The sequence below is a fragment of the Elephantulus edwardii genome, unplaced genomic scaffold, assembly GCF_000299155.1.
Source record: "Elephantulus edwardii isolate Elephantulus edwardi_28Jun2011 unplaced genomic scaffold, EleEdw1.0 scaffold00117, whole genome shotgun sequence".
Classification (NCBI taxonomy): Eukaryota; Metazoa; Chordata; class Mammalia; order Macroscelidea; family Macroscelididae; genus Elephantulus; species Elephantulus edwardii.
Window position 1 is genome coordinate 4894439 of NW_006399867.1, and position 25577 is coordinate 4920015.

The following is a 25577-nucleotide window of genomic DNA, read 5'->3' on the forward strand; positions in this document are numbered from 1 at the left end:
TTTAAAAAAATTTTTCTACTTTTCAGTGGCAGGATATAAGATCAATATATTTTAAAAATTGCTGGGACTCCTCTACAAGTAACAAAGAAAACATAGAGAAGGAAATTGATAAAATGGTACCATTTACAGTAGACAACCACAAATTGAGATACTTGGGAATAAACTAACTAGAGACACAAAAGACTTTTATAAAGAAAACTATAAAGCACTACTGCGAAAACAATAAGTTGTTATGTGCCATTGAGTTGCCTGCGACCCATAGCTACCTTATGTACAGCAGCTCTGAACCCTGCCCTGTCCCAATCCAGTCTCACTGACTCCGACACACCAACCACCATTGCCCCAGTTATTGTATCAATCCATCTCACCCAAAGTGTTCTTCTCCTATGCTGTTCCTCCAACCTTCTGAGCATGATGTCCTTCTTGTATGTGGATAGGAAAACTCAATAAGTGAAAATTATATTTCTATCAAAAGCAATCTGCATGTTCAACACAATCCCAATGTTGTTATTGTTAAGTGCCATTGAGTTGTAGATGACTCATAGTGACCCTATGAACGAAAGACCTGAGCACTGTTCATAGAGTGTCTGGTGGCAAGCCATTTCAGAAGTGAATGCCCCTCCTGCTTCCAAGCTTGTTTTAATCGGGGAGCTCCACCAAACACTGTCCACCATGGGTAACCATTATCACATTTGGCACATCAGTGTCACAGTGTTTAGCATCACAGCAACCACAAGTTACCTCTGTACAGCAATGCACAGACCAATGCTATACACGTACAAAACCCATTTTTTTTTTCAAAGAGATAGAAAAGGCAATGGGCAGAATACTACAGGGCTTCCACAGAAAGAAAACTGATAACCCAGTTTAAAAATGGGTAAAAGTCGTGGGAAAATTTTTCACAGAAGACGACGTTTAGATGGCCAAAAGACACAGGAAGAAATGATCCAAATTGCTGGCAATAGGAGAGATGTAAACCAAAATCACAATGAGATACCATCTCACCCCAGTAGCAGTGGAAAGTTTGACAGGACAGCAAACAGTAAATGTTAGAGAGGATGCGGAGAGAATGGAACTTTCATACACTGTTGGTGGGATTGTAAAATGGTACAGTGATGCTGGAAGGCGTTTCCTTAAAAAGCTGAGCATTGACATTCCATTTGACTCAGCTATTCCACTGCTTGGAATATACTTGAAATAGAACTAAGACAAAAATGGAAATGTGTACACTGATGATCATAGCAGTGTTATTCAGAATAGCAAGAGAATGGAAATGATCAAAATGTCCATAAACAGACAAATAGACTGAGAAACTGTGGTACATTCATATGGTGGAATACTATGCAGCACTCAGGAGCAATGATTTAGAATAATATTGTATAACATGGGAGAGGCTAGAGAGCATTCTGCTGAATGAACTAACTCGGTCTCATGAGGACAAACACTGCTTAAGACTATTATTGTAAAAAAGAAGAATAACTAGTAAGATGCGTATAAATATACAAAGAGGGAAGGGAAGGGGGAAATCCTGAGGTTGCAGAGTTTGGTGAGTGGAAGGATGAGGTGAAGGAATTCGGAAAGATCCAGTGGGAATCTGAAAAGACGAAGTAATAATAATAGTGGATATCGATCAATGGTGGTTAATTTTATAAAATACAATGTATAAGAATGATCATATGAAACAATATGTGAATGAAAGAATGTTTGAAACACACACACACACATAGAGACACACACACAACCCCCAACCCCAAAACAAAAAAAAAACCACACATAGTAAGTAAATGAGAAGAGTAACTAAGGTCCACTAATTCTTGGAATTTACACAAGTCTCTTAAAAGACCAGTAAGCCCAGTCTTCTTAATAAGTGAGATAGTTTTCATATTTTTCTCACACTCTGTCAGAGACTTTCTATTGTGGTCATTCTCAAAGTTGTCAGACATGGTAGCCAGGAGCCATGTGTTTTTTCTCGTCTTGAGGTTATGGATACTAAAGCTCAAGTGACCTATTAGTCGATTGATTTTCTTCACACTTCTGCATGTGAAGAGATTAATAATTGCACTTTATATGACCATTCAAGGTATTTACATATGGCTTAGAAGTTTTCATTTTCTTTTATTTCTTTTTACTCTGTAATGATTGGAACAGTATATTGACAGGAGAGAACTGCCAGAAATGCAAGCTGTATTCAGAAGAGTTCATGGCACAAGGAATATCATTGCTGATGTCAGGTAGATCTTTGCTGAAAGCAGAGAATACCAGAAATGTTTTTACTTGTGCTTTATTGACTATGCAGAGGCATTTGACTGTGTGGGTTATAACAAATTATGGATAACATTGAGAAGAATGAGAATCCCAGAACGTGTCATTGTGCTTATATGAAGAATATAAACTGTATGCTAGGGACCTAGACCTAGAAGTTATTGTTTGAACAGAACAAGAAAACATGCATGGTTTAAAATCAGGAAAGATGTGTGTCAGAGTTACATCCATTCCTCATACCTAGTCAGTCTATATAATGAACAAACCATTGAAGAAGCTGGACTCTGTAAGAAAGAATGTGAGATCAGGATCATAGGAAGACTCAACAACCTCCATTATGTAAATGATACAACCTTACTTGCAGGAGGTGAAGAAAACGTGAAATACATGCTCAGTAGTTCAAAGACTGCAGCTTTCAAGATGAATTGCATCTCAACATCAAGAAAACAAAAATCCTCATCACAAGACCAATAGGTAATATCATGATGTTGTTGTGTTGTTGGTTACCTTCAATTCGATGACAACTCGTAGCGGCCCTATGAACAAAAGGCTTCAAGCCCCTCTGCAACTATCAACATTTATCAAAGTTCATAGAGTTTCTGGAGGCATGTTATTTAGAAAGTGGATGGCACTCCTTCTTCCAAAATAATCATGATAGAGAAAAAATTGAACTTGTCAATGATTTCATTTTACTTAGATCTGCAGTCAACACCCATTGCGGCAGTAGTCAAGAAATCCAAAAGGCCTATTGCATTGGGGAAATGTGATGTCAAGGATCTCTCCAAAGTGCTAAAGGGCAAAGATATCCATTTAGAGACTAAGCTCATGATCCAAACCACGGTCTTTTCAGTTGCTTACTGTGCTCCTGAAAGTTGGACAGTGAGTAAGGATGGCAGAAGATGTGATGCCTTTGAATTACAGTATTGGCAAAGGGTATTGAATGTCCCAGGACCTGCCTAAAAGACGAGTAAATCTACCTTGGAGAAAATGCAACCAAGGTTCTCCTTAGAGTCAAGGATGGTGAAAATTCATCTCACTTATTCTGGATGTATTTCCAGAAGGAACCAAGCCTTGGAAAAGGACATCATGATAGGAAAGATAAAGCATCTGCGAAAGAGAGGAAGGCCGTCCACAAGATGGATTGACACAATGATGACCATATGGGCTTGAGCAACGCAGAGATCATGTGGGCAGCACAGGATAGGACAGGGTCATATCTGTGATAGGGGTGCTGTGAGTCATAGTCAATGTGATGGCACCTGACGTGAACATTTATAGGCCAAACATATGCGATTGTGGGTATAGTCAGATTTGCATGAGCATATCTTTCCATCTTGCCTGGCAGCCTTGTAACCACTTGTAGATTAATGTCTTATTACTGATAACACCAGGTTGTCTGTATTATAGTTTTACACATTCTCTGTTGTGTTGAATGAACCCATTGTTGCAGTCAACGATCTAGTTATTAATGGATGGTTGCAATTGGGTCTCTTTATTAACTGGGTCACAACAGCAAAAGAAGGAAGGTCCTTCATGGTCTGCCAGCTTTATTCTGCCCATGACATTGAGGCAGACATTGCTTTGAGGAGGTGGCTCTACCCAGTTGCTCGCCTTCCAACCTGAGGGCCTCATCTTCAGGCAGTGTTCTGTTGCTACCCTTCAAGAGCTCATTATTTCAGAAGTAGAAAACCAGCCCCCCTTCCTAGTCTGTTTTAATCTGGAAACTCCTCAGAACTCTGTCCACGATGGGCAACCCTCTTGGTGTTGGAAATACTGTCGGCAGACTTTCCATCATCTCAGCAACATGCAAGCTACTACAGCAGGACAAACTGGCAGATTAGTGTTGGGCGTTCTGCTAAGCAGTTTACTTTGATTGCCCCGGTTTCTTTTTACAATCACTCACCAAGGTGTCCACTCTAGCCCTCATATCACAGATGATACTACAGAGGCTTAGAAAAGCTCAAGAACGTGTCTAAGGTTTCCCTGCCTAAGGGAGGACCTAGATCCAGACTCAACTCCAAAGCCTGTGGTGTTTCGCGTATATCATTACCGAGTTGATTTCTCACTCCTGGAGACACTATTGAGTAGGGTAGAAGTGCCCCAGAGAATTTCCAGCGCTGACTTCTTTATGGAATTGGGAGCTCTGGGGCTTACTGGTTAAGGAGTTGTGCTGCAAATCCAAAGGACCTCGGTTTGAATCCACCAGTTTTTTTCATAGGAGAAGGATAGACTATTTCCATGTGTTTGATTGTTGTTGTTAAGTGCCATCGAGTCGTAGGTGGTAGGTTACTCATAGTGACCCTGTGGACGAAAATTCTCCACGCTTGTGTGACATTCATCCTTTCTCCAGGTTCATAGGGTTTCTGGAGGCAAGCTGTTACAGAAGTGGATGCCACTCCTGCTTCCAACATGTATGATTAATTGCCTCTGAAAACTCACTGGAGGGTTAGCTCTGAGTTGGGGCTGACATGATGCTACACAGGAACAGTCTTTATGGAAGCACACTGCTACAGCTTTCTTCCGCAGGCCCCTGGCGGATTCTGGGCAGCTGACGGGTTTGGAAAAGTCCTCTTTCAGTGATTACGTCACTGTCCCTCCAGGGCTCCCTAATACAGCAGGTGCAATTCTAAGTCGAGATTTAAGAAGTACATAGGACCGACCTCGACTTGCCATCTGACCCTTTCCCTCCCTCTATCTTTTCTCTTCCAGGACCTCTGTACGTACTGAATGCTGAGGAAATTGCTGAGGAAATCGCGACTATGTGGAGGACGACATATAAACTCATCAAGACGTTAGCCGATGTTCCGGCACCGAGGCGCTTAGCGGAGAACTTGAAAGTCAAGATCGATAAATTCAAGCAGTACCTTCCCATCCTGAGCATCGCCTGCAACCCGGGGATGGAAGATCGACACTGGCAGCAGGTCCTTATCTCCGCCCACCCCCGGTGACCCAGGTGGGAGGTACCGCTGAGTCCAAGCCTCTTAACTTCTTCTGAAAGGAGAAGCGAATGGAGTTTGAGGGAGTCGTGGTGGGGTGATAGTCTTTGAAGGAAGGAGAAAGGCAGGATATGGGTTGGTCGGCTTGCCTCACCACATGAGCAGACCATTTTCTTTTTATTTTTGTCTTTCAAGTAGCTGGTGAATTTATAATTTGTTGTTGTTTTTAAATTTTATTTTATTAAGTTTAATGAACATTTACAGAGATTTTTGGATTTCCATTCATTCATTGTTGTACTTTTCTCCCTGCCCACCTCTCACCCCACCCAGCCCCCCAGTTCGCTCTTCTCTTTGAAAAGTAAAAGAAAAATTCCTTCATTGGTATACAGTAGCCACCCCCACCCGAGTACTCCATTATGCAACCTTCATTCTGGACTTTGGGAGGCCCCTTGTTGATGGTTGAATACTGGTCCATTCAGACCCCACAAAAAATCTTAGCTGCTTTCTTAGTAAGCTCTGTTGGCTTAGTGGCAAGAAGCTGTGGTGCAATTCCAAAGACACGCAGTTCGAGGCCACCAGCTGTGGGAGAAGGATAGGCAATCTCCTCCTGTGCAATTAACTGCCTCTGAAAACCTACTGGAGGATCAGCTATGAATCAGTTCCAACTTGACTAGATGGTACACAACACAAAAACAACTTCTGCTTTCTTAAGCAAATGTCCCAAAGAGCAGGAAAGAGCTTTGATTGGTTCCTTGTTTTAAGACATACACAATAGGGGCTGCTCACGAGACCTGGGGGCTTAGTGGTAAGAAACTGCTCTGCCAACCCAAAGGTAAGTGGTTCGAATCTGCCAGCTGATCCACAGAAGAAAGGTGGGCAGCCTCTTCTGGGTTATTTACAGCCTCTGGAAACCCACCAGAGGAGGGTCTGCTGTGAGTTGGTTCTGACTCAGCGGCACATAACAAGGAGTCGCAGATGATTCCTGCTTGGGGCTGACTTTGGTGTGAAGTTAGATCAGCAAACAGATTGTGCCAAGAGATAAACTCACACTTTCGCATTTAGCCATTGGAATCTATAAATGAGAGGTAATAAATAACTCCCTCTGCCAGTAGTTGGGGTGTTTGTGAGTGTGAAGGTTTGAGGTGTGGCATGAACACGCAGCTGAAAAAAGAAAACTCGCTGTCTTTCTCAGAGAACTGTCACGTTTGTTCAAGGATGAGCAGGGACTTTGAGGTGACTCTTCCAGGGAGCAGCTCAGCATGTGAGGAAAGAGAAGATGGATTCTCCTTGGAGCGGATTCCTCTCTAATCTGTCCTGGAAGTCTTTGCAGCTTTGAGCCAGACCCAAGGGCATTCTGTCTGGAAGGGCCCAGTCCGAAAGCATGCATGTTAACTTAGGAGGAAATACAGCCCCTATTGCAGGTGCCAGAAGCATTTTGACACATGAGAGATAGACAGTGGATTGGGTTTTGTTTTGGGGAGTTTTGTTGTTGTTTTTCTTTTCCCCACGTGGGGTAAGCTGCTTCCATTTTCCCAGAGAGCTTTGCAACCTTAGACCTAAGGAAAATGTGAGGGGACATAAAGCCATGCAGAGGTCATCTGGGTCACTTCCGGTCTTGAAATGGCTGACCAAAGAGGTCTGCAAGAAGCAATCCTCTTCCTTGATACTCATAGGGCCCCTCTCCCTACAGATCTGACCTGACTGGAACTGTTGACCTGTTTGGTGGGATTAAGGTATCCAGGTGGACTAAGGGCCTTTGGTGGTGGGAGGGCTCCAAGAAATTAAACTATCACTTGTCCTCATAAACTGTATTAAAGGAGGGCTCACAAACCTCTTGCCCCCCTCAGTGCTTCCTCCATAAGGATGCCCACGTCCCCAGCTCACATGGGGACACTTCAAATGCCCAGACATTCTTTGACTTTTATCATCCTCATTTATGGATTAATAGATAGGCAGGTTGAGTGGAACAATACTCTCTAGAGTGATACTGAAATGCTGATAATAGGTAAGATGTATTGATGCCCAACAATATAGTGGAAACTCTCTTGAGTACTTGGTTTGAATTCTCTCATTTCCTCCTCTTTGTGACCCTATGAAGTAGAAACTATTATTATCTTATCTCCACTTCACAGATGGATAGAAAGAACCACCACCAAAGACCGAAAGTAATATCACATGGCTAGTAAGCAGTTGGGGAGGAAATAGGGACCTCAAGAGTCTGTTTGACTCTGCCTTGTTGTAGTTGTTGTTAAATGCCATGGAATTGTGGAGTCATAGGTGACTCATAGAGCCCCTATGAATGAAAGACCTGGACACTTGTATAACTTTCTTCATTTCTCCAAGTTCATAGAGTTTCTAGAGGCAAGCTATTTTGGAAATGGATGCCACTCCTGCTTCCAAGCTTGTTTTAATCGGGGAGCTCCACCAAACTGTCCACCATGAGTAACCGTTCTTGCATTTGACACATCAGTGTCACAGTGTTCAGCTTCACAGCAACAGCAAATGGACAGGCCAGTGCTATCCCACTTAGAAGAATGTTTGACCAAAAACAATTAATCAGGCCTGAGGGCCACAGATCAAAATCACCCACTTTTGGCTTGATAGCATCACTTTCTGTCCACCAGGCCCACTGAGCTGCCTCGTTGTTGTTGTTAAGTGCCATCAAGTTGTAGATGACTCATAGTGATCCTATGAACAAAAGTCCTAAACACTTGTATAACTTTCTTCTGCCTAGAAAGATGAAAAGAGGCTGAGAAGCAGCAGGTTGTGGGGAGCAGGAAACTGGGGAGGAGCAGGGGTAACCCCAGAAAAGAGGATCTAGAGTGATGAGCCCCTCAAGTGGCAGTCTAGTGAAGTGGGGAATAGGAAATTTGTGTCGCTGTGTTGTTGTTATTGGCTGTGGTGGTGGAGTGGCTCTTGCGTGCCAGGGGACAGCTGAAGCCCTTTTTAAAGGCTATGATCTTTTGGAAGCCAGCTCTGGCTCCCAGATATCTCCACACGTGGCTTCACATGCCCATCTTAGGCTGGTAGTCTGAATGCTTTGCCATTTGCTCCACCCAGCAGGTAGAGAATGAAAAGTCAAACACTGTCTAATTGCACCATCAGGCCCTGCCCCCAGGTCACAGCCACCCTGCTGCTGTATTCTGCAGGCTGAGGTCTGGGGAAGCCATTCTCTGTCCTAATGCCTTTCTCAGGGGGCCCGTGTGGCCAGGTGCTGGCTCATGCAGGCCTTTTGCAGGCTGAAACATCTGGAGCTCTTGAGGCTCGAAGAAGGACCTTCAGGGGCTGTAGCTCTGCTGGATTGTGGGTGTGGGCCATTCCCCAGAACATTAGGAAAGTTGAACAGTATCAATAAAATCGGTCCTCCTACATTTGGGGAATAGATTTTACTCATCTTGGCAATGGGGTTGCTTACTGTGGTTTAAAGCAAGTTCATTTTGGACCTTAGAGAGAAACCACACCACAGTGTGACGGAATTGGCTTTCCAGGACAGGAATGCCCATTAGAAATAAGTTGCAAACCACATAAGCAATCTTCAAATTCCCACATTAAAAAAAGAAAACTGAAAAGTCAAAGCGGGTATAGTAACTCATATCAGAAAACAAAATATGTGTGAAGGGTCGAATGGAAAACGAATTTGCTCTATTAACTTTCATTCAAACTCCCATCAAGAAAACATAAATGTAATATTGAAAATCAGAGCTTTAAAAAATTTTACCGAATAAAAGAAACAATTGGAATTATAATCTCACAAACGTTATTTTGCGTAACCCAATACAGTCTATCCAGAATATAATCATTTCAATATATATTCAATATAAAAGTATTAATAGTCTTTTATGGTCCATTCTCCACACTGGCTTTGAATGAGGGTGTGTTTTCCCACGTGCGGCACGGGCGCAAGCAGCCTTTCTCATGCCCAGCAGCCGCGAGCTGCCACCTGCCTGTTGTGGACAGTGTCACTCCAGGCTGTTAGCATTCAAATTAGAGAGACGGGTGTGTTATCAATCCTAGCAGTTAACAAAAGTAATTTAAAAAAATAGAAATACCATTTTTTCCTCCTCTGGTCCAAGTACTAGGATTAAATAGTTTGCCTGCTTCCTGGCTGCACTCTTTTGTTTTGTGATGGGGGGACACACTGCTAACTCAATGCCAGTGCCTCTTCGGGGGGCTTGAACCCATCAGCACTCGCCTCCCATGCCATTTATAACTTCCTAAGAACTTGCTGGATTGGAGTGACATCCACTTCCTAAACAACATGCCACTGGAAACTCCGTGAACTCTGAGAAATGATGATAGTTATAGAAAGGCTTCAGGTCTTTTGATCATACGGTCGCTATGAGTTGGGCTTGACTTGATGGCAGTCAACAACAACAACAACAACAAAAACCCTCTGGAGGGGGCTTAGTGGTAAGGAATCTCACTGCCAATACCAAGGCACCATCCAGGAGAGAAAGATGGGCAATTTACAACCCGCTTGGAGGGTCAGCTATGAGTTGGTTCTGACTTGACAGCAATGAGTGAGTCTTCATGGAAGTGGGTCACCAGGCCCTCCTTCTGCGTACTCCTGAGTGAGTTCAAACTATCAACCTTTCTGTTAGCTGTTGAGCACTTAAGCGATGGGGCTACCCTGTAACTCACTGTATAGTGAGCTCTTCACCAATGCTGATTGCTTTGATTATTGCTTTACTTCTCTGGGCCTCTAGATGGCCTCAGACCCCAGATTGGAAGCCACTTGAATAAACTGGTCACTCCACAGTTACTTACTGATGCTTCCCTGAGGACCAGGTGCTGAGACATGGGCCACATCCGCCAGGACACGCCCCTTCCTACTTTGCCATTTATTGTCCTGTGGCCTGGACTGAGGCCGACTTAGCCCAAGCCTTGGGATTTTCGCTGCTCCTCCTTCCCTTTCTAGCTCCTGGTCTACCTTTCCGCACACATGGCCCTCAAACCACACAGATCTCTCAGCTTCTGAGAAGAGTTTTCAAAAGCACTGAAGAGTTTGACTTGAGACCCTCTTTGGGGATATTTACCTGAGGGAAATCACCTGAGGTAATTGTTATGTTATATACCAGACAGTCGGAACCTACTTGTGGCTGACCTTCCAGCTGATTTGCAGAGGCAATACATCTCGCCAGAGGAGAGAATACTCTGCCACAGAGCAGCTGGTGGATTTGAACTGTGTGCCTTTGAGTTGGCAGTGCAGTTTCTTACCCCTAAACCACCAAAGCTACTGGTGGTAGTAGTTAAGCCGAAGAAATTGGAGATCTCCAGCAGTTTAGCCCACTGGGATGAAAGAGGAGGTGACTTGAAATAAAGGACCCTCCATGCCTCCCTTCTTAGAATTCTCATTTCACAAGATCTGGGGTTCCTTTGTCTCGGGTGCTCTCCACTACTTTTTAGTTGTTGTTGTGTACCAAAGAGTCGAAACTAAACCATAGTTGACCCTCTCTTTCAGAGAGAGTTAATCGCACAGCAGGAGTTTGCCCATCCTTCTCCTGTGGAGCAGCTGGTGGCCTCGAACCACGTGCCTTTAGGATTGTAGTGCACCTCCTTGCCACTAGGCCACCAGAGTTCCTACACTTAATGCAGCTGTGGACATGGGCTGAGCTGTGCACCAGACCCTGGAAGCACAAAAGCAAAGCAGAGCTGGATCTAGGCTTTCAACCAAATCTTGGTGGAGGCACCATCTCCCTGCAAACCAGATCGAAGTCGGGCTGGGCCCCAGGCTGCCTCCTGATCTCCTTAGACTCATGCTGCCCAGTTTACTAGCACCAATGGCCTGTGACTAGGAGCCCTGGTGGCGCAGTAGCTAAGCACTCAGCTGCTCATTGAAAGGTTAGAACTTTGAACCCACTCCCTGCCTAATGGGAGAAACAGATGGCAGTCTCCTTCCAAAAATACTGTTGTCATTGGCTGTTATGGACCATCGAGTCAGAACCCACTTCTAGCTGACCAGCCAGTGAGTTTTCAGAGGCTGTAAATCACGTGAGAGGAGATTGCTTATCTTTTGTGAAGCAGCTGGTGGATTCGATCTGCCTGAAGCTCCTTACCACCAAGCCTCAAGAGCTCTTGCCATGAAGATTATAGCCTTGAAAACCCTTTGGGGAAGTTCTCCTCTATCTGTATGCGTTACAACGGACTTGCCTGCAGTGAGTAGTAGTAGCAAGTGAAGGAGCCCTGGCGGTGTGGCAGCGAAATGTTTGACTGTTAAAGGTTGGTGGTTCAAACCCACCAGTTCAGAAGGTTCAGAAGTTTGGTAGTTCAAGTCCACCAGTGACTTTGTGCAAGAAAAGACCTTTTGGATTTGCCCCTATAAAGATGATAGCCTAGAAGTCCTATGGAGTAGTTCTGCCGTGCCCTGTGGGGTCGCTATGAGCCTGAAAGTACAGAGCAGTGGTGTGTAGCTAAATTTAACTATTTTTTTTTAATTTAACTTTTAAGTTAGATAAAACGAAATTAAATGCACTTTAATCCTCAGGTCTTTCTGCACAGCAGACACCGTGACCACTGTGTTGAGCATTTCTTTCCTTGCAGAAGATTCTCATGGGCAACCATGAATGATAAACATTCATTTCCCTCTTTTCTTTGCAGATCAGTGAGATTGTTGGCTGTGAAATAAAGCCCAACGAAACAACTTGCCTCCAAAATATGCTGGAGATTGGATTCGGCAAATTCATTGATAAGTAAGGCTCCTCAGTTCCCTTGAGGGGTTTTCTTGATCCAAGTGTTTGTAACTCAAGTCCATTACTATCTGGTCAAATCCAAGTGGTGGTGACCCACAGAGCAGAGTGGAACTGTCCTTGTGGGGTTGCCAAGGCTGTAATCTTTGTGCAGGCAGAGTGCCACATCTTTTCTGCTGCAGAGCAAGTGGTGGGTTTGAACCACAGACCTTTCACAAACACCCAGACTCTTAATTGCTGCACCACTAAGGGTGTAAGACCATACAGTGATATGATGGCCTCATATCAGACTTTTTTCCTTCTGGGTTAGGTGACTTATGATGCTTTTCAAAAAGGAGTGCCAGTGATACAGTGTTTAAATACTTAGCTGCTAACCTAAAGATTAGCAGTTCAAACCAGCCAGCTACTCTACCCTATCAGGTAGCTCTACTTTGTCCTACAAGGCCACTGTGAGTTGGATTCAACTTAACAGCAGTAGGTTTATAACTTGTGGGGCATAGTAGTACCCATCTACATTTACACATCTGGAGTTTAGTGGGAACCTGGAATCCCACTTATAGTGTGTGCTGCCATCTGGTGGGGGACTATATAACTGCATGGATCTAAAGAAAGGGATCTCATCTCACCCTTAAACCAGAGTTCCTTCAGGACATAAGTGTCCCTTTAAAGGTATCAAAATCCATTATTACTTAAAAAATGTTCTTCCATTTCATTTAAAATATCATTACTGAAAGCACATGTTTTCTCTCTCTGTCTCTCTCTCTCTCACACACACACACAATGCTAGCACAAAATTATTTGATCTTGAAAGAGGAACCTCCACATTGGCCAACTAGCTACTGATGAAGCCTGACTTTCCACTGTAGATCTGATGGCAGGCTGTGAGTAGATAATTGAGTCAAGGGTTTTGATTTCAAAGGAAAAAAAATATGTTTCAAGTTCTCTGAGTAGCAGACTGCTGGCTATACCCCTTCTTCTCTGCACATGCTCTGAGGGAATTTGTGTTCTAGAGTTTGTGCTATTTGAGTTGATGGTTTCTAGAGCCAGTTTCACAGGAGGCTGTGACATAAAAGGAGAGAGGAATGAGCAGAGGTCAGAAGGACCTACTACCACCATGAAAGAAGAATTGGAAACTGGATCTTTGGACCCAGAGTTCCTGCACTGAAAAATACCTAGTACCTAGAGACATAGAAGAAACAGGACCTCTCATAGCTTCCTGGTAGGGTGCTGCATTGTCATCCCAAAGGCACATGGTTCAAATCCACTAGCTGCTCCACAGAAGTCTCCTCCTTTGTGATTTACTGCCTCTGAAAACCTGTGGAGGGTCAATTGTGAATCAGCTTTGACTCGAAGATAAATGACAACAAGAGGAATAGAAAGAAAAGTCTTTCTTTTGGAGCTTGTTGTTATGTGTTGTTGAGTCGCCTGTGACCCATAGCGACCCTGTGTACACCAGCTCTGAAGCCTGCCCTGTCCTGAGCCAGTCTCACAAATTCTGACACACCAACCCCCATTGCCCCAGTCACTGTATCAATCCAGCTCACCCAGGGTCTTCCTCTCCTACACTGTCCCTTCGGAGCATGATGTCCTTCTCCAAGGACTGGTTTCTCTTGGCCATGTGCCCAAAGTATGTGAGATGGAACTTCAGATTCCTAGCCTCCGAGGAGAAAGGTTGTTTCACCCTCTGCAAGATAGAACTATTTCTTTTCTTGGCAGTCCATGGTATGTTCAAGACTTTTCTCCAGCACCACAATTCAAAGGCATTCTTCTTCTGTCATTCTTAGTCATTGTCCAACTCTCCGAAGCGTGATAAGTAATTGTGAAGATCATGGTCTGGATTAGGCCTACCTTAGTTCCTAGACTGACATCATTGCTTTTCAGCACTCTGGAGAGGTCCCTGACAGCAGATTTTCCTAATGCAGTGCATCTGTTGGAGCTAGCACCAATTAATTTGGGCTTAGAGCCTCCTAAACTCTTCTCAGCACTAGATAACGAAGACATATGGGAATATCTAAGTGCCCATCAACAGATAAATGACTGCATTATGGTACCAGCATGCAGTGGTGCATTAAAGAAACCCACTGTCTATTGGTTCCAACTCGTAGTGACTCAGTAGAACAGAGTAGACCTGCCCCACGGGTTTCCTGTGCTGCTGGATGTCCTACAGTGTGCAGGATATATACCCCTATAGCAGATTATCCAGCCCCAAATGTCAATCAATTGAGGATAAGAAACCCTACAAAGCAACAGTGGCAGCCAGAGAACTGTAGATGGTGATAATAAACACTCTCGTAAAACCAGCGCCCACCTTTCTGAATTCCTCTGAAAGCTGAACTGAAATACCTCCCTGGGCATGTCTTCTCTGCTCCTTCTGTTGTCAATGCTACCGTTGTGTTTTCTTTCTAGACTGGAACCCATTGGAGCAATCGCCAGTAAAGAATACACCTTGGAGAAAAATTTGGAGAAAATGAAATTGGACTGGATCAACATGACATTCAACTTTGTGAAATACAGAGATACTGTGAGTCAGAATCTGACTGTCTGGCTCCCTGAAATCATTCCTGGGGGTTTTATATAGTAGATTACGGAAGTGGGTAGTCCCTAGGGAGTTGTGCAGTTTATGCCAAGGCCACACCCCTCTGGCAGTTCAAATCCACCAGCTGCTCCACGGGAGAAACACAGGCAATCTCCTCTCAAGTGATTTACAGCTTCCAAAAACCCACTGGAGAGCCAGCTGTGACTCAAAGACAATGAGTTGAGTGGAGTGGAGTGGAGTGGAGATGAAAACGGATTAATCCCTGATATCTAAATTATTTCCTTCCACCTGCCCTCTGGGCCCAGTTACCATCTCTCAATCACCACTTAGAGATGCATTTTCACTTCAGGAAGGCCTTGAGCTCCAGAGAAACACAGACAGAGAGAGAGAGAGACAGCGTGAGAGAGAGAGAGACACACACACACAGAGATGCGTTTTCTCAGGGTAACAGAGATGAGATGGCTCCCTGAATTAATGCCAGCCAAGGAGAGCTCAGCTTTTGTTCTGCAGAAGCGTGATTGGGCAGCAAGGGTCTAGACTAGCACATCTCATAAGACAATATACATAGGAACCGCTTGGGGATCATGTCAAATCCAGGTTCTTATTCAGACTTGGGAGGGGCCTGCGGTGGTGTAGTTCCAACAAGCTCCCAGGTGATGGTGGAACTATGGTCTTTAAATGTTAAGGGTGTAAACTTAGCTCAGCAGTGGAAAGATGTGTCAGTCCACTTCCTTAGAGTCTAGTATTGTACCATAGAGTTGGAACTGACCCATAACTGACCCTCCAGTGGATTTTCAAAGTCAGTTAATCCCACAGGGAGAGATTGCCCATCCTTCTCTCACAGAGCAGCTGGTAGCCTCAAACCAAGTGCCTGCAGGATTGCAGCATAGCTTCTTGCCAATAGACCACTGGAAATTACAGCCTTGAAAACCTTATGGGACCATTTGACTGTCCTATGGGGTCACTGTAGTCCAAGTCAATTTGATAACAATAGGTTGGGGGGGGGTGTTTTTTGTGTTTTGCTTAAACTTCATTCACAATGGTCTTATGTCTGTCAAAGAAGAAAAAGGCTCCATGGTGTTTGCGGTAGTGGGGGTTTTTTTGGAAAGGAGTCACCATGCCTTTTTTTGAAGACACCTCTGGGTGGATTTGAACTCCTAACCTTTTTATTGTAGGGTGGCCATGAGTCCTAATCGCCTGAATGGTAATTGGTTGGTTGTTAGACTTGATTCATTTTGTTGGCTGTTGTAGGGAACATTAAGGGCATAAACCAGAAGTGTTTACCCAGCTCTCCCTAAGATCTGGGCTTGTTCTTGAGGTGGACGTATTTACTGCATTGAGGCAACAGGCTGGAACTCATGTTGTGTAATCCTCAAGACAGCATTATGGGGGAAAATCCCAGTTGATTCTTCCTTGGTCCCTCCAGCCCTGGTGCCTGCACATTCTGAAGGTGCCTGGTTTTTCTGCTGTGTGGCCTGGGTTGAGAACACCTCTCCTCTCATTTTCCAGGCTGCGTGCTAGTCTCTTGTGACTTCTTTCCTCTTCACTTTCAGTAGTCATGTTATCTGGATTTCACTTTGGATGAGAACTATGCATGAGCTAATTATGGGAAAGGTGAGAGCTGGGAGCAGCTAGGCTGGTGTCTGGACCTCTTTCAGCGAGACAGGCCTCCATGGGTACCATCTCCTTTAAGATTGCTGCTACTTCATCTGATTGGATTAGTTCTTAGAGCCTCCTGGGCTGAGATTGTTAAACTGGAGGACCTTTTCACATGCTCATAGCTGTGGACAAGGATTAGCAGCAAAACCAGGCAAGTCTTCTACTGCAAAGTTACTGGTAAGAAGTAGAATCCAGCCAGATGTAGACTTGAAGGGACCAAAATCAGAAAGACCACACTAACGGTAACCAGACCTTAAATATTTATGTTCATGAGAAATAAAGCGACTGAGATAAAAAAATCTTTGAGAATGATATAACGGATAAGTCTCTATTATATAAAATTTCTAGAAAACAGGGAGCTCTGGTGGCCTAGTGGCAAGAAGTTGCACTGCAATACCAGAGGTATCAGGTTCAAATCCACCAGATGCTCTGCTGGAGAAGGAGGGGCAATCTCCTCCTGTACCAGTCAGATCCAATTTGACGGTATACACACACACACACACACACACACACACACAACCCCAATATAATTAAAAAGATTTCTAGAAAATATATACAACTTACCAACAAAAAGGCAAATAACTCAATCAAAAATAAAAAAGGACATGAATAGATGCTTCATTAAAGAAGCATCCTTTCAGATGGCCAGCAGACATATGAAAAGATATGCACCGTGTGTTTAGCCATCAGAGACATGCAAATCCAAACCAGAGTGAGATGGTCTTGTAAATTGAGTTGAAAGAAGACTGCAGTCCACAAAGGCTGACCTTAACGCACAGGGTTATTGTGAGTGTGTGCTATAGAGATGAGGGCGATTCATAGGACCCCTAGAGTACAGACTTGAACTGTCCCATGGAGTTTCCTAAATGTTAATCTTTGTCGGAGTAAATGGCTAGATCTTTAGTCCTTTGGAGTGTCTGGTAGGTTTAAACTTGATCTTCCAGCCAAGTGCTTAACCAGTGTGCCATATGGTTAAGTGTACAGGCAGAGCGTCCCAAACTTTTGTGTCTAAGCCAAGAGATGTACATAAAAGTTTTATTTATTAAGTAACTATGTCATCATGCTGGGTAGAGTAGAGGGACAGCGCAGGAGGGGAAGGCCCTCTACGAGGTGGATTGATTCAGTGACTGGGGTACTCAGGATGGGTGTGTCAGAGGCAATGAGATTGGCACAGTCTAGAGCAGGGCTTAGGGCTGTTGTACATAGGGTCGCTATGAGTCGCAAACGACTCCACGGCACATAACAACAACAACAAATGTCTAAACAAGTTGATAGCTACTTATACCCTATCAGCATCTATTTGAAAAAATACATATATACATAAATTGAGAAAATAATACTCTTTCTAGCGTTTGGGTTTGGTTTTGTTTTTTTTTTTTTAAAAAAAAAGAAATTATTTACTGTGAATTTGCTTCAGTGCCTAGGGCACCTTATGCAAAGTTGGGGAACCACAGATCTCAAGCAAACCAGTCAGATTATCAGGCGATGCTTCTGGAGGGAGAAGCATGAACAAGTGGGCGAAAGAGAGAAGCCCAGGGAAGAGAGGCATCCAGTAGTGTCTGTGCCTACGCTTTGTTTTCTGTACACAAAGTAAAAAATAAATGTATTGAAGAACACTTTGAAGGAAGAAAACAGTAATTCTGTCCTCGACAAGACAGATTCCTGTCCCCCTGGGTGGAGATCTGAACTGTGAGACCTTCTGTTTAAGCATCAAGAATGGAGGTCTCAGGGAGCTCTGGTGGCCTAGTGGCAAGAAACGGCACTGTAATCCAGAGGTTCGCGGTTCAAATCCACCAGATGCTCTGCTGGAGAGGGAGGGACAATTTCCTCCTGTACCAGTCAGATTCAATGTGACGGTACACACACACACACACTAATTTTTTTTTTAACAAGAATGGAGATGTCGTGATTTTGAGAGTACTTGTTTTTAGGTGCCTTCTAGTTGTTACATGGAAGCAGGAGCAGCATCCACTTCCGTAACAGCTTGCCTCCAGAAACCTTATGAACCTGGAGAGAGGATGAAAGGCACCCAAGCGTCGAGGACTCTCCTTCATAGGGTCGCTATGAGTTGCCTGTGACTCGACGGCACTTAACAACAACAACAACAGTTGTTACAGGCTCACTGTCAGTTCATTTCCTTGAGGGTCAGCCTCTCTTCCACTGACCGGGGCGTCTTTCTTTGCAGGAAACCAGCATCTTGTGTGCCGTTGACGACATTCAGCTGCTGCTTGATGATCACATTTTAAAGACTCAGACCATGTGTGGCTCACCGTTCATCAAGCCAATAGAAGCAGAATGCCGGGTAAGAGGAAGTGAAGTCGAGTGTTTTGTGATGTCCTGTTAGCCCTGGGATTCTCTGAGGAGGTTTGAAGTTTTTCAAGTTCAGCTAACAATACAATTCACTCTCTCCTGATTAGAATAAATACAGACAGAATAAATAAACAGCACAAGGCTGAAAGCAGTGACCACCCAGTTGTGAGGGTGGATGCCTTTACAGCCGCAGTCCGTCCAAAGTGCAGAAGATATGTTTCAGTGCACCAAATGAAAATACATTTGGGAATTATTTGCCTATCCTAGGGGCTATAATCGTTTCAAATGGGACCTATATCATAGTAGGGATTATTTCCTTTTTCTTTTCAAATCCCTTTTGCTTACATTTTGTGAGAAGTTACATTAAGTTAAGGGCACAGATTTAGAGGTAGAATAGCTGGGCTCTGGCTCTGACACAAATTAGTTACATGACCTCAGGCAAAGTACTTGAATTATTGTGCCTCAGTTTCTGCAACCATGAAGCAAAGCTTGTGATCATCAGCTGTGTCATGAGGCTGTTGTGAAGACTGACGTGGCTTCACGTCTATAAAGCACCCAGAGCGGTGCTTGGCACACAGTAAGCATTTACAGCTCTGTTGCTGCCGGAATATAAGCTCTGTTAACAATTAGGACTCTTGACTATTTCATGCTGTATCCAGAGTACCGATGGTAGTGCCCAGAACATAGAGATTACTCGATAAGTATTAGTTGGATGCGTGAGTGAGTGAATGAATCCAACCATTCATTTGTTCAGCCCAGGAGCCTGTGAGGCAAATGATGGGTTATTGACTTAGATATAAAATGCTACATTTACAGAAGTGGGAAGAAAAGCTCCTTTGTGTGCAAGAAAATTTGGATGCTTGGTTGAAATGCCAAGCCACGTGGCTATACCTGGAGCCCATCTTCAGTTCAGAGGACATCATAGCCCAGATGCCAGAAGAGGGCAGGAAATTCGCCATCGTTGATGGTAACTGGAAGTCAATCATGTCCCAAGCAGTAAGTATTCATCCCCTAGCAGACCTGACCTGTGGAGAAGCGGGATGCCGGAGAGGTGTCCCCGCCTGGAGCTTTGTAACTTGAAACTCCGGTGTAGACTGGATGATGTTGTTTTTGTTGTTGTTAAGTGCCATTGAGTAGTAGGTGACTCATGATACGATATTTTTATAAAAGTATAATATTTTTAGATCTTTTTTGCTCATTGTGAAAGTTATCACTGCTATTAAAATTCAAGTATAGAAATATGGAATAGAGAAATCTGGCCTCCCTAGAGGCAAACTTTTATTGAAAGTTTATACTATTCCGTTATCATTTCTAATAAAGTAAAACTTTGTTACGAGGCAATGCAGTAAAGCTTTTATCAATTGAGTGCATTTTTAGAAGTCAAATAACTACCTGTGGACACCACACAGCCATTCATCAAATGTTTATTCAGTAGCTGGGATAACCCAAGCCTTGCACCATTGTTGTTATTGTTATGTGCTGTCAAGTCAGAACTGACTCACAGCTGAACCTCCAGCAGGTTGTCAGAGGCTATAAATAGCAGATGAGGAGACTGCCCATCTTTCTCTCTTGGAGCAGCTGCTGATCTTGAACTGCCTGCCCTTGGGTTGGCAGTGCAACTCTTTATCCACTGGGCCACCAAAGCTCCCTTTCAGTATGTATTTTTAAAAAGCCCTCAAACTCATTGCTGTGGAGTCCGTGCCAACTCATACCTGACCCTGCAGCAGATTCCTAATGGCTGTAAATCTCACAGGAGGAGCGTGCCTGTTTTTATTCTTCAGAATTGACAAGTTCACACTGCCTGCCTTTGGACTGGCAGCACGACCCCCTGGTCCACCAGGGAAAGCTATTTTCTTTCATTCATAATTCTGTGGACATTGTCTCTATCAAACTGTCAGAGCCTCTCATTGGACTCCTGTTCCCATACTTAACCCCTCCAAGTCATCCTCTGCATTCCTATTAATGCAGACTTCTTAAAACATAAATAACATCAGTCATACACGCTTCAGATTCTTAAATGACTCCTGGCTGCTTCCAGGTTAACATTTATTGGTGGGGTGGGATTTTTTTTTCTTTTTTGTTTAAAAGCAACAATCAGATTGGATTCTGTGTCCCTAACTAATGCTCAGAACAATGAAGAACCCCAGAAGAATTCTGAAGCTACTTTCACTCACTCATTGCTGTGAAGTCAGAATCAACTCGGTTTTCAGAGGCTATTAATCCCATGAGAGGAGATTGCCCATCTTCCTGTGGAGCAACAAGCAGGTGGATTTGAACTGCCTGCCTTTGGGTTGACAGCACAACTCTTTACTTACTAGGCCACCACAGCTCCCTCCAGGATAACTTTTAAACTCTAGGACCTTCAGTGCTGCTTGATCCACACCTTCATCTCACCTCCTGCTTCATACTGAAGTTAACATCCTGTACTGAGATGTTTTCTTCAGTTCTCTGAATTCAGCATGCTTTCTCACATTCCCATGCCTTTGCACAAACCTTTGTGAATTCCTGTTCTTCTTCCATAAGCAGTTCCAAGAATGATGCCTCGGTTATGCTTTCCTCCATGCCTAGTCTAGGTCACGTGCCCCACTAGTGCTAGGACCTACAATGAGTCAGGAAATATTTGAAGATTACTACACCATTCCTTCTGTCTTCATAGAATTCACTGTCTTGCAGGAGGAACAGGATGTGACCACTAAGAGTTACAGTGAAGTCCGTATAGTTTTTCGTGTAAATTGAATAGAATGAGTTCGTTTCCTAGGACCATAGGGAAGATCTCCAAAGGAGATGGCTTGGGAACCAACTTTTGAAGGATGAGGACTTTACCAGGGTCTTAGATGTATGTACTGACAAGTTCCTATATTTTTTCTTTCTTTTTTCTTTTAAGCCAGCTGTACTTCTCTTGGGGCACATTTCTAAAGAATTTGTCTCAAATGAGTGTATGTTTCCTGGTAATTTTCAGGAGTCAATAAAATGGGAATTTTTACCTGCCAAACCAGTGGAACCAATTCTCATCATGCCACACTTTGAGCAACTCCACATTAAGATTGTTTAGTTGCTAGTAAGAGAACCCCATTCAGGGCAGCTCAACAACAACACAGCTGAATGAGTAGAATCCAAACGTAGAAAATAACAGACCAAGGTCACAAGCAATGGATTTGGAACCCAGAGACCTATCAGAAATTGAGAGTGCCCTCTCCCTTAGTGCCTCTAATCCCTGCCCCCTTTACCATGCCTGTTTGAATCTTCCATGGTGGAAGATGGCCTTCACTCAACTCCAAAATCCTCCCTTTCAGGGGACCAATCTAGACCAGAATAGAATGCTATAGCATGAATTTCATACTCCTAGAAAAATTCAAACCTGGAGTTGCTATAATCAAGGATGCTTTAGGCAGAATATTAAATGATTCAGGAAGTGTTAAAAGAAGATGGAAAGAATATACAGAGCCACCGTATCAAAAGGAATTGGCAGACAAAGAAGAATTTAATGAAACAACATATCACCAAGAGCCTAGGGTGATGAAGGGAAAAGTTCAAGCTGTTTTGAAAGAAATAGCAAAAAATAAGGCCCCAGGAATAGATGGTATACCAATTGATGTATTTCAGCTAATGGATGCTGCCCTGGATGTGCTCACCAAGTTGTGCCAAGAAATCTGGAAAACAACCACTTGGCCAACTGACTGGAAGAGATCTATATTTTTTCCCATTCCGAAGAAGGATGACCCAACAGAGTGTGGAAACTACAGAACAGTGTCATGGATTTCACATGCAAGCAAGATTCTACTGATGATTATCCAAAAACAACTGGAACAGCACATCAGCAGAGAACTGCCAGAAGTCCAGGCTAGGTTTAGAAGGGGTCGTGGTACTACAGATGTTGTAGCTAATATTAGATGGATCTTAGCTGAAAGCAGAGAATACCAGAGGAATGTCTATTTGTGTTTCATTGATTATGCAAAGGCATTTGACTGTGTGGATCATAACAAACTGGCTGACTCTGAGAAGAATGGGCATTCCAGAACACTTGATCGTGCTAATGCAAAACCTATATTTGGACCAGGAGGGAGGCAGTCAGAACAGAGCAGGGAAACACTGAATGGTTCAAAATTTGGAAGGGTGTATGCCAGAGGTGTGTCCTACCTTTTCAACCTGTATGCAGAACAGATTATCTGGGAGGCTGGGCTCTATGAGAAGTGTGGCATCTCCGTTATGCAGATGACACAACCTTGCTGCTGAAACTGAGGAGGACTTCATGCACTTACTGCAGAGGGTCAAGGACTGCAGCCTTCAGTGTGGATTGAGGCTCAATATAAAAAAGACAAAGATTCTCACCACAGGACCAATTAGCAGCATCAGGATGGATGGTGAAGAGATTGAGATTGTTCACAACTTTAGTTTGCTCGGCTCCACAGTCAACACTCTTGGCACCAGCAGCCAGGAAATAAAAAAACATATTACTATGGGAAAGTCTGCTGTTAGTGACCTCACCAAAGTACTGAAGAGCAATGGTGTCACTCTCGAGACTAAGGTGCATCTGATACAGGCCATGGTCTTTGCAATCACTTGATATGCATCAGAGAGTTGGACAATGACCAAGGAGGATAGAAGGAGAATGGATGCCTTTGAGCTGTGGTGCTGGAGAAGAGTATTGAGAGTACCATGGACTGCTAGGAAAACAAAACAGATTAATCCTGGAAAGGGTTAAACCGGGCGGCTCCCTGGAGGCAAGGATTCTGAGGCTCTGTCTAACATACTTTGGACATGTTGTAAGGAGGGACCGGTCCTTGGAGAGGGACATCATGCTTGGGAGGGTGGAGGGACAGCGCCAGAAGGGAAGGCCCTCTATGCAGTGGATTGATTCAGTGACTAGGGTAATTGGGATGGGTGTGTCAGAGATGGTGAGATTGGCACAGGATAGAGCAGGGTTTAGGGATGTTGTACATAGGGTCGCTATGAGACGCAAGCAATTCAACGGCACATAACAACAACAACAACAGAATTTATGTATAATTGACTTAGTTTACTTGAGATTCTTGACCCTGGCTTAGTTGACCAAAGCTAGAAAGAAAGGATCATGTCATATAAGTGCCAATAGTCCACTCTGGGTATGTTCATAGCTGCATTATTCACCATAGCAAGAACGTGAAAATAGAATTGTCCAACCACAATGGAATGGATTGAGACATTCTGGTACATTCACAGCATGCAGGAGCAATGATTTTGTAAATCACTACCTAACTTGGGAGGGAATGAAGAGTATTATGCTAAGTGAACTAACTCAGTCCCTTAAGGACTAATACTGTATAAGACCATTATTGTCGAATGAGTATGAGGATCTAAGTGGGGGAGAGGGGAGGTAAGGATGAAAGAAAGGTAAGGATGGGGTATGTGTGTATATTAATCATAGGGTTCCACAATTTGATGCGTGAAGTGAGGGATGGCTAAAGGAAATGGAAAATATCTGGTGTGAAAAACAATGTATATGGACTTTGTAAGTAAACCGGTATAAAATTTTAAAAAAGTTTATTTTTGTTGTTGTTGTGTACCATAGAGTGGGAACCGACCCATAGCTGACTCCTGGCGGGTTTTCAGAGGCAGTTAATAGCACAGAAAGTGATTGCCCATCCTTTTCCCGTGGAGTAGCTGGTGGTCTCAAACTGTGTGCCTTTGGGATTACAGCACAGCTTCTTGCCATTAAGCAAAATAAAATAAAATAAAAATAAAAAAATAAGTAAAAAAAAGAATTCACCCTAGTAAGATTGAGGAGGTATTTACCTCGCCAGGAAAGTCATTGGTTGATAGGCTGATGACATATTAAAATGAAAAATGACATATTAAAGTAAACTAATGACATATTCAGTACCTGGAATAATGGTTTTGATGTAAGAGAAGGAATTCCTGGTGATTGTTTTCTGTCTTGGTTGAACGCAGATGAAAGACGCCAGGGTTCTGATGGCAGCTGACCAGCCCAGAATGAGCAAGAAGCTTCATGAAGCTAATCTTCTGTTGGATGACATCCAAAAAGGGCTAAATGATTACTTGGAGAAGAAGAGACTATTTTTCCCCAGGTGTTTAGTGTTACTCTTGTTTAAAGGTGCTCTCTTAACCCATGTTGTTATTGTTGTGTAGCATTGAGTCTGAACTGACTCACAGGTGACCCCCCAGGAGGTTTGCAGAGGCTGTTAATCACACAGGAGGTGGTTGCCAGTCCTTCTTCCGCACAGCAGCTGGTGGATTCGAACTGAGCGCCTTTGGGATTGCAGCGCAGCTTCTTGCCACCTGGCCACTAGTCTTAACCCATGTGCAGGAGTAGCTGCATTTTTCATCCTGAGGAATGGTTTCTACCATAGTATCCTCGGATTCTCAGCTGGTTATTCCTTCAGAAACAGCTACAAGTGATGAGACTTATATTCATGGTCATTGTTAAGAGTGAAATTGAAACCACGGGGAACCAAATTCACACTTTGGCCAACTAGCCATGGTCATTTCCCAAGGGAAGAGGTTATTAGTAGTCATGATTAAGAGCTTTTGGAATTAGACTTGATTCAGGTTACATCTCTTCATCTTATAGGTTATGAGATCTTCAACGATTCTGTCTCAGCCTCAGACCGTCCACTGGAAAATTGTCATAGTGAAAGTCATTCCAACTCTCAGCAACCCTACATAGCCTAGAACAAAACACCGCCCCAGCCCACACCATGCTTGCAGTTGTTGCCATGTTTGAGTCTGTTGTTACATCCATTGTGTCAATGTGTTTCATTGAGGATCTTCCCTTTTCTCATTTCTCAACTGTAAAAGCATGATATCCTTTTGTAGAGACTGGTACCTCATGATGACATGTCCCAAGTGCGAGAAAAGTCTTGCTGTCCTAGCGTCGATGGAGAATTCTGACTGTTCTTCCAACACAGATTTGTCTCTTCTTCTGGATGCTTTTTAATCCCCCCTCCCGCTTTGTTGCACTGGATAGGATTGTTGTTGTTGTGTTGTGTACTGTAGAATCAGAACTGACCCATGGCTGACCCTCTAGTAGGTTTTCAGAGACAGTTAATCACATGGGAGACGGCCCATCCTTCTCCTACAGAGCAGCTGGTGGCCTTGAACTGTGTGCCTTTGGGATTGCAGAGCAGATTGTTACCACTAGGTCACCAGATAATGTCCTTTATCCTGTTTGCTGGGTTTTTGTCTTAAGGT

General features: G+C 43.7%; 1 protein-coding gene across 1 annotated transcript in view; it reads left to right on the forward strand.

The window, feature by feature from the left end:
- DNAH3 (dynein, axonemal, heavy chain 3) overlaps positions 1–25577 on the forward strand; it is a 230099-nt gene that overhangs the window by 67994 nt on the left and 136528 nt on the right. Inside the window, exons 18-23 of the mRNA XM_006892705.1 lie at positions 4972–5183; positions 11796–11887; positions 14291–14405; positions 18265–18381; positions 19206–19385; positions 24318–24454. Of these exons, the coding sequence (XP_006892767.1) occupies positions 4972–5183; positions 11796–11887; positions 14291–14405; positions 18265–18381; positions 19206–19385; positions 24318–24454 (853 nt within the window). The remainder of the gene's footprint in view (positions 1–4971; positions 5184–11795; positions 11888–14290; positions 14406–18264; positions 18382–19205; positions 19386–24317; positions 24455–25577) is intronic.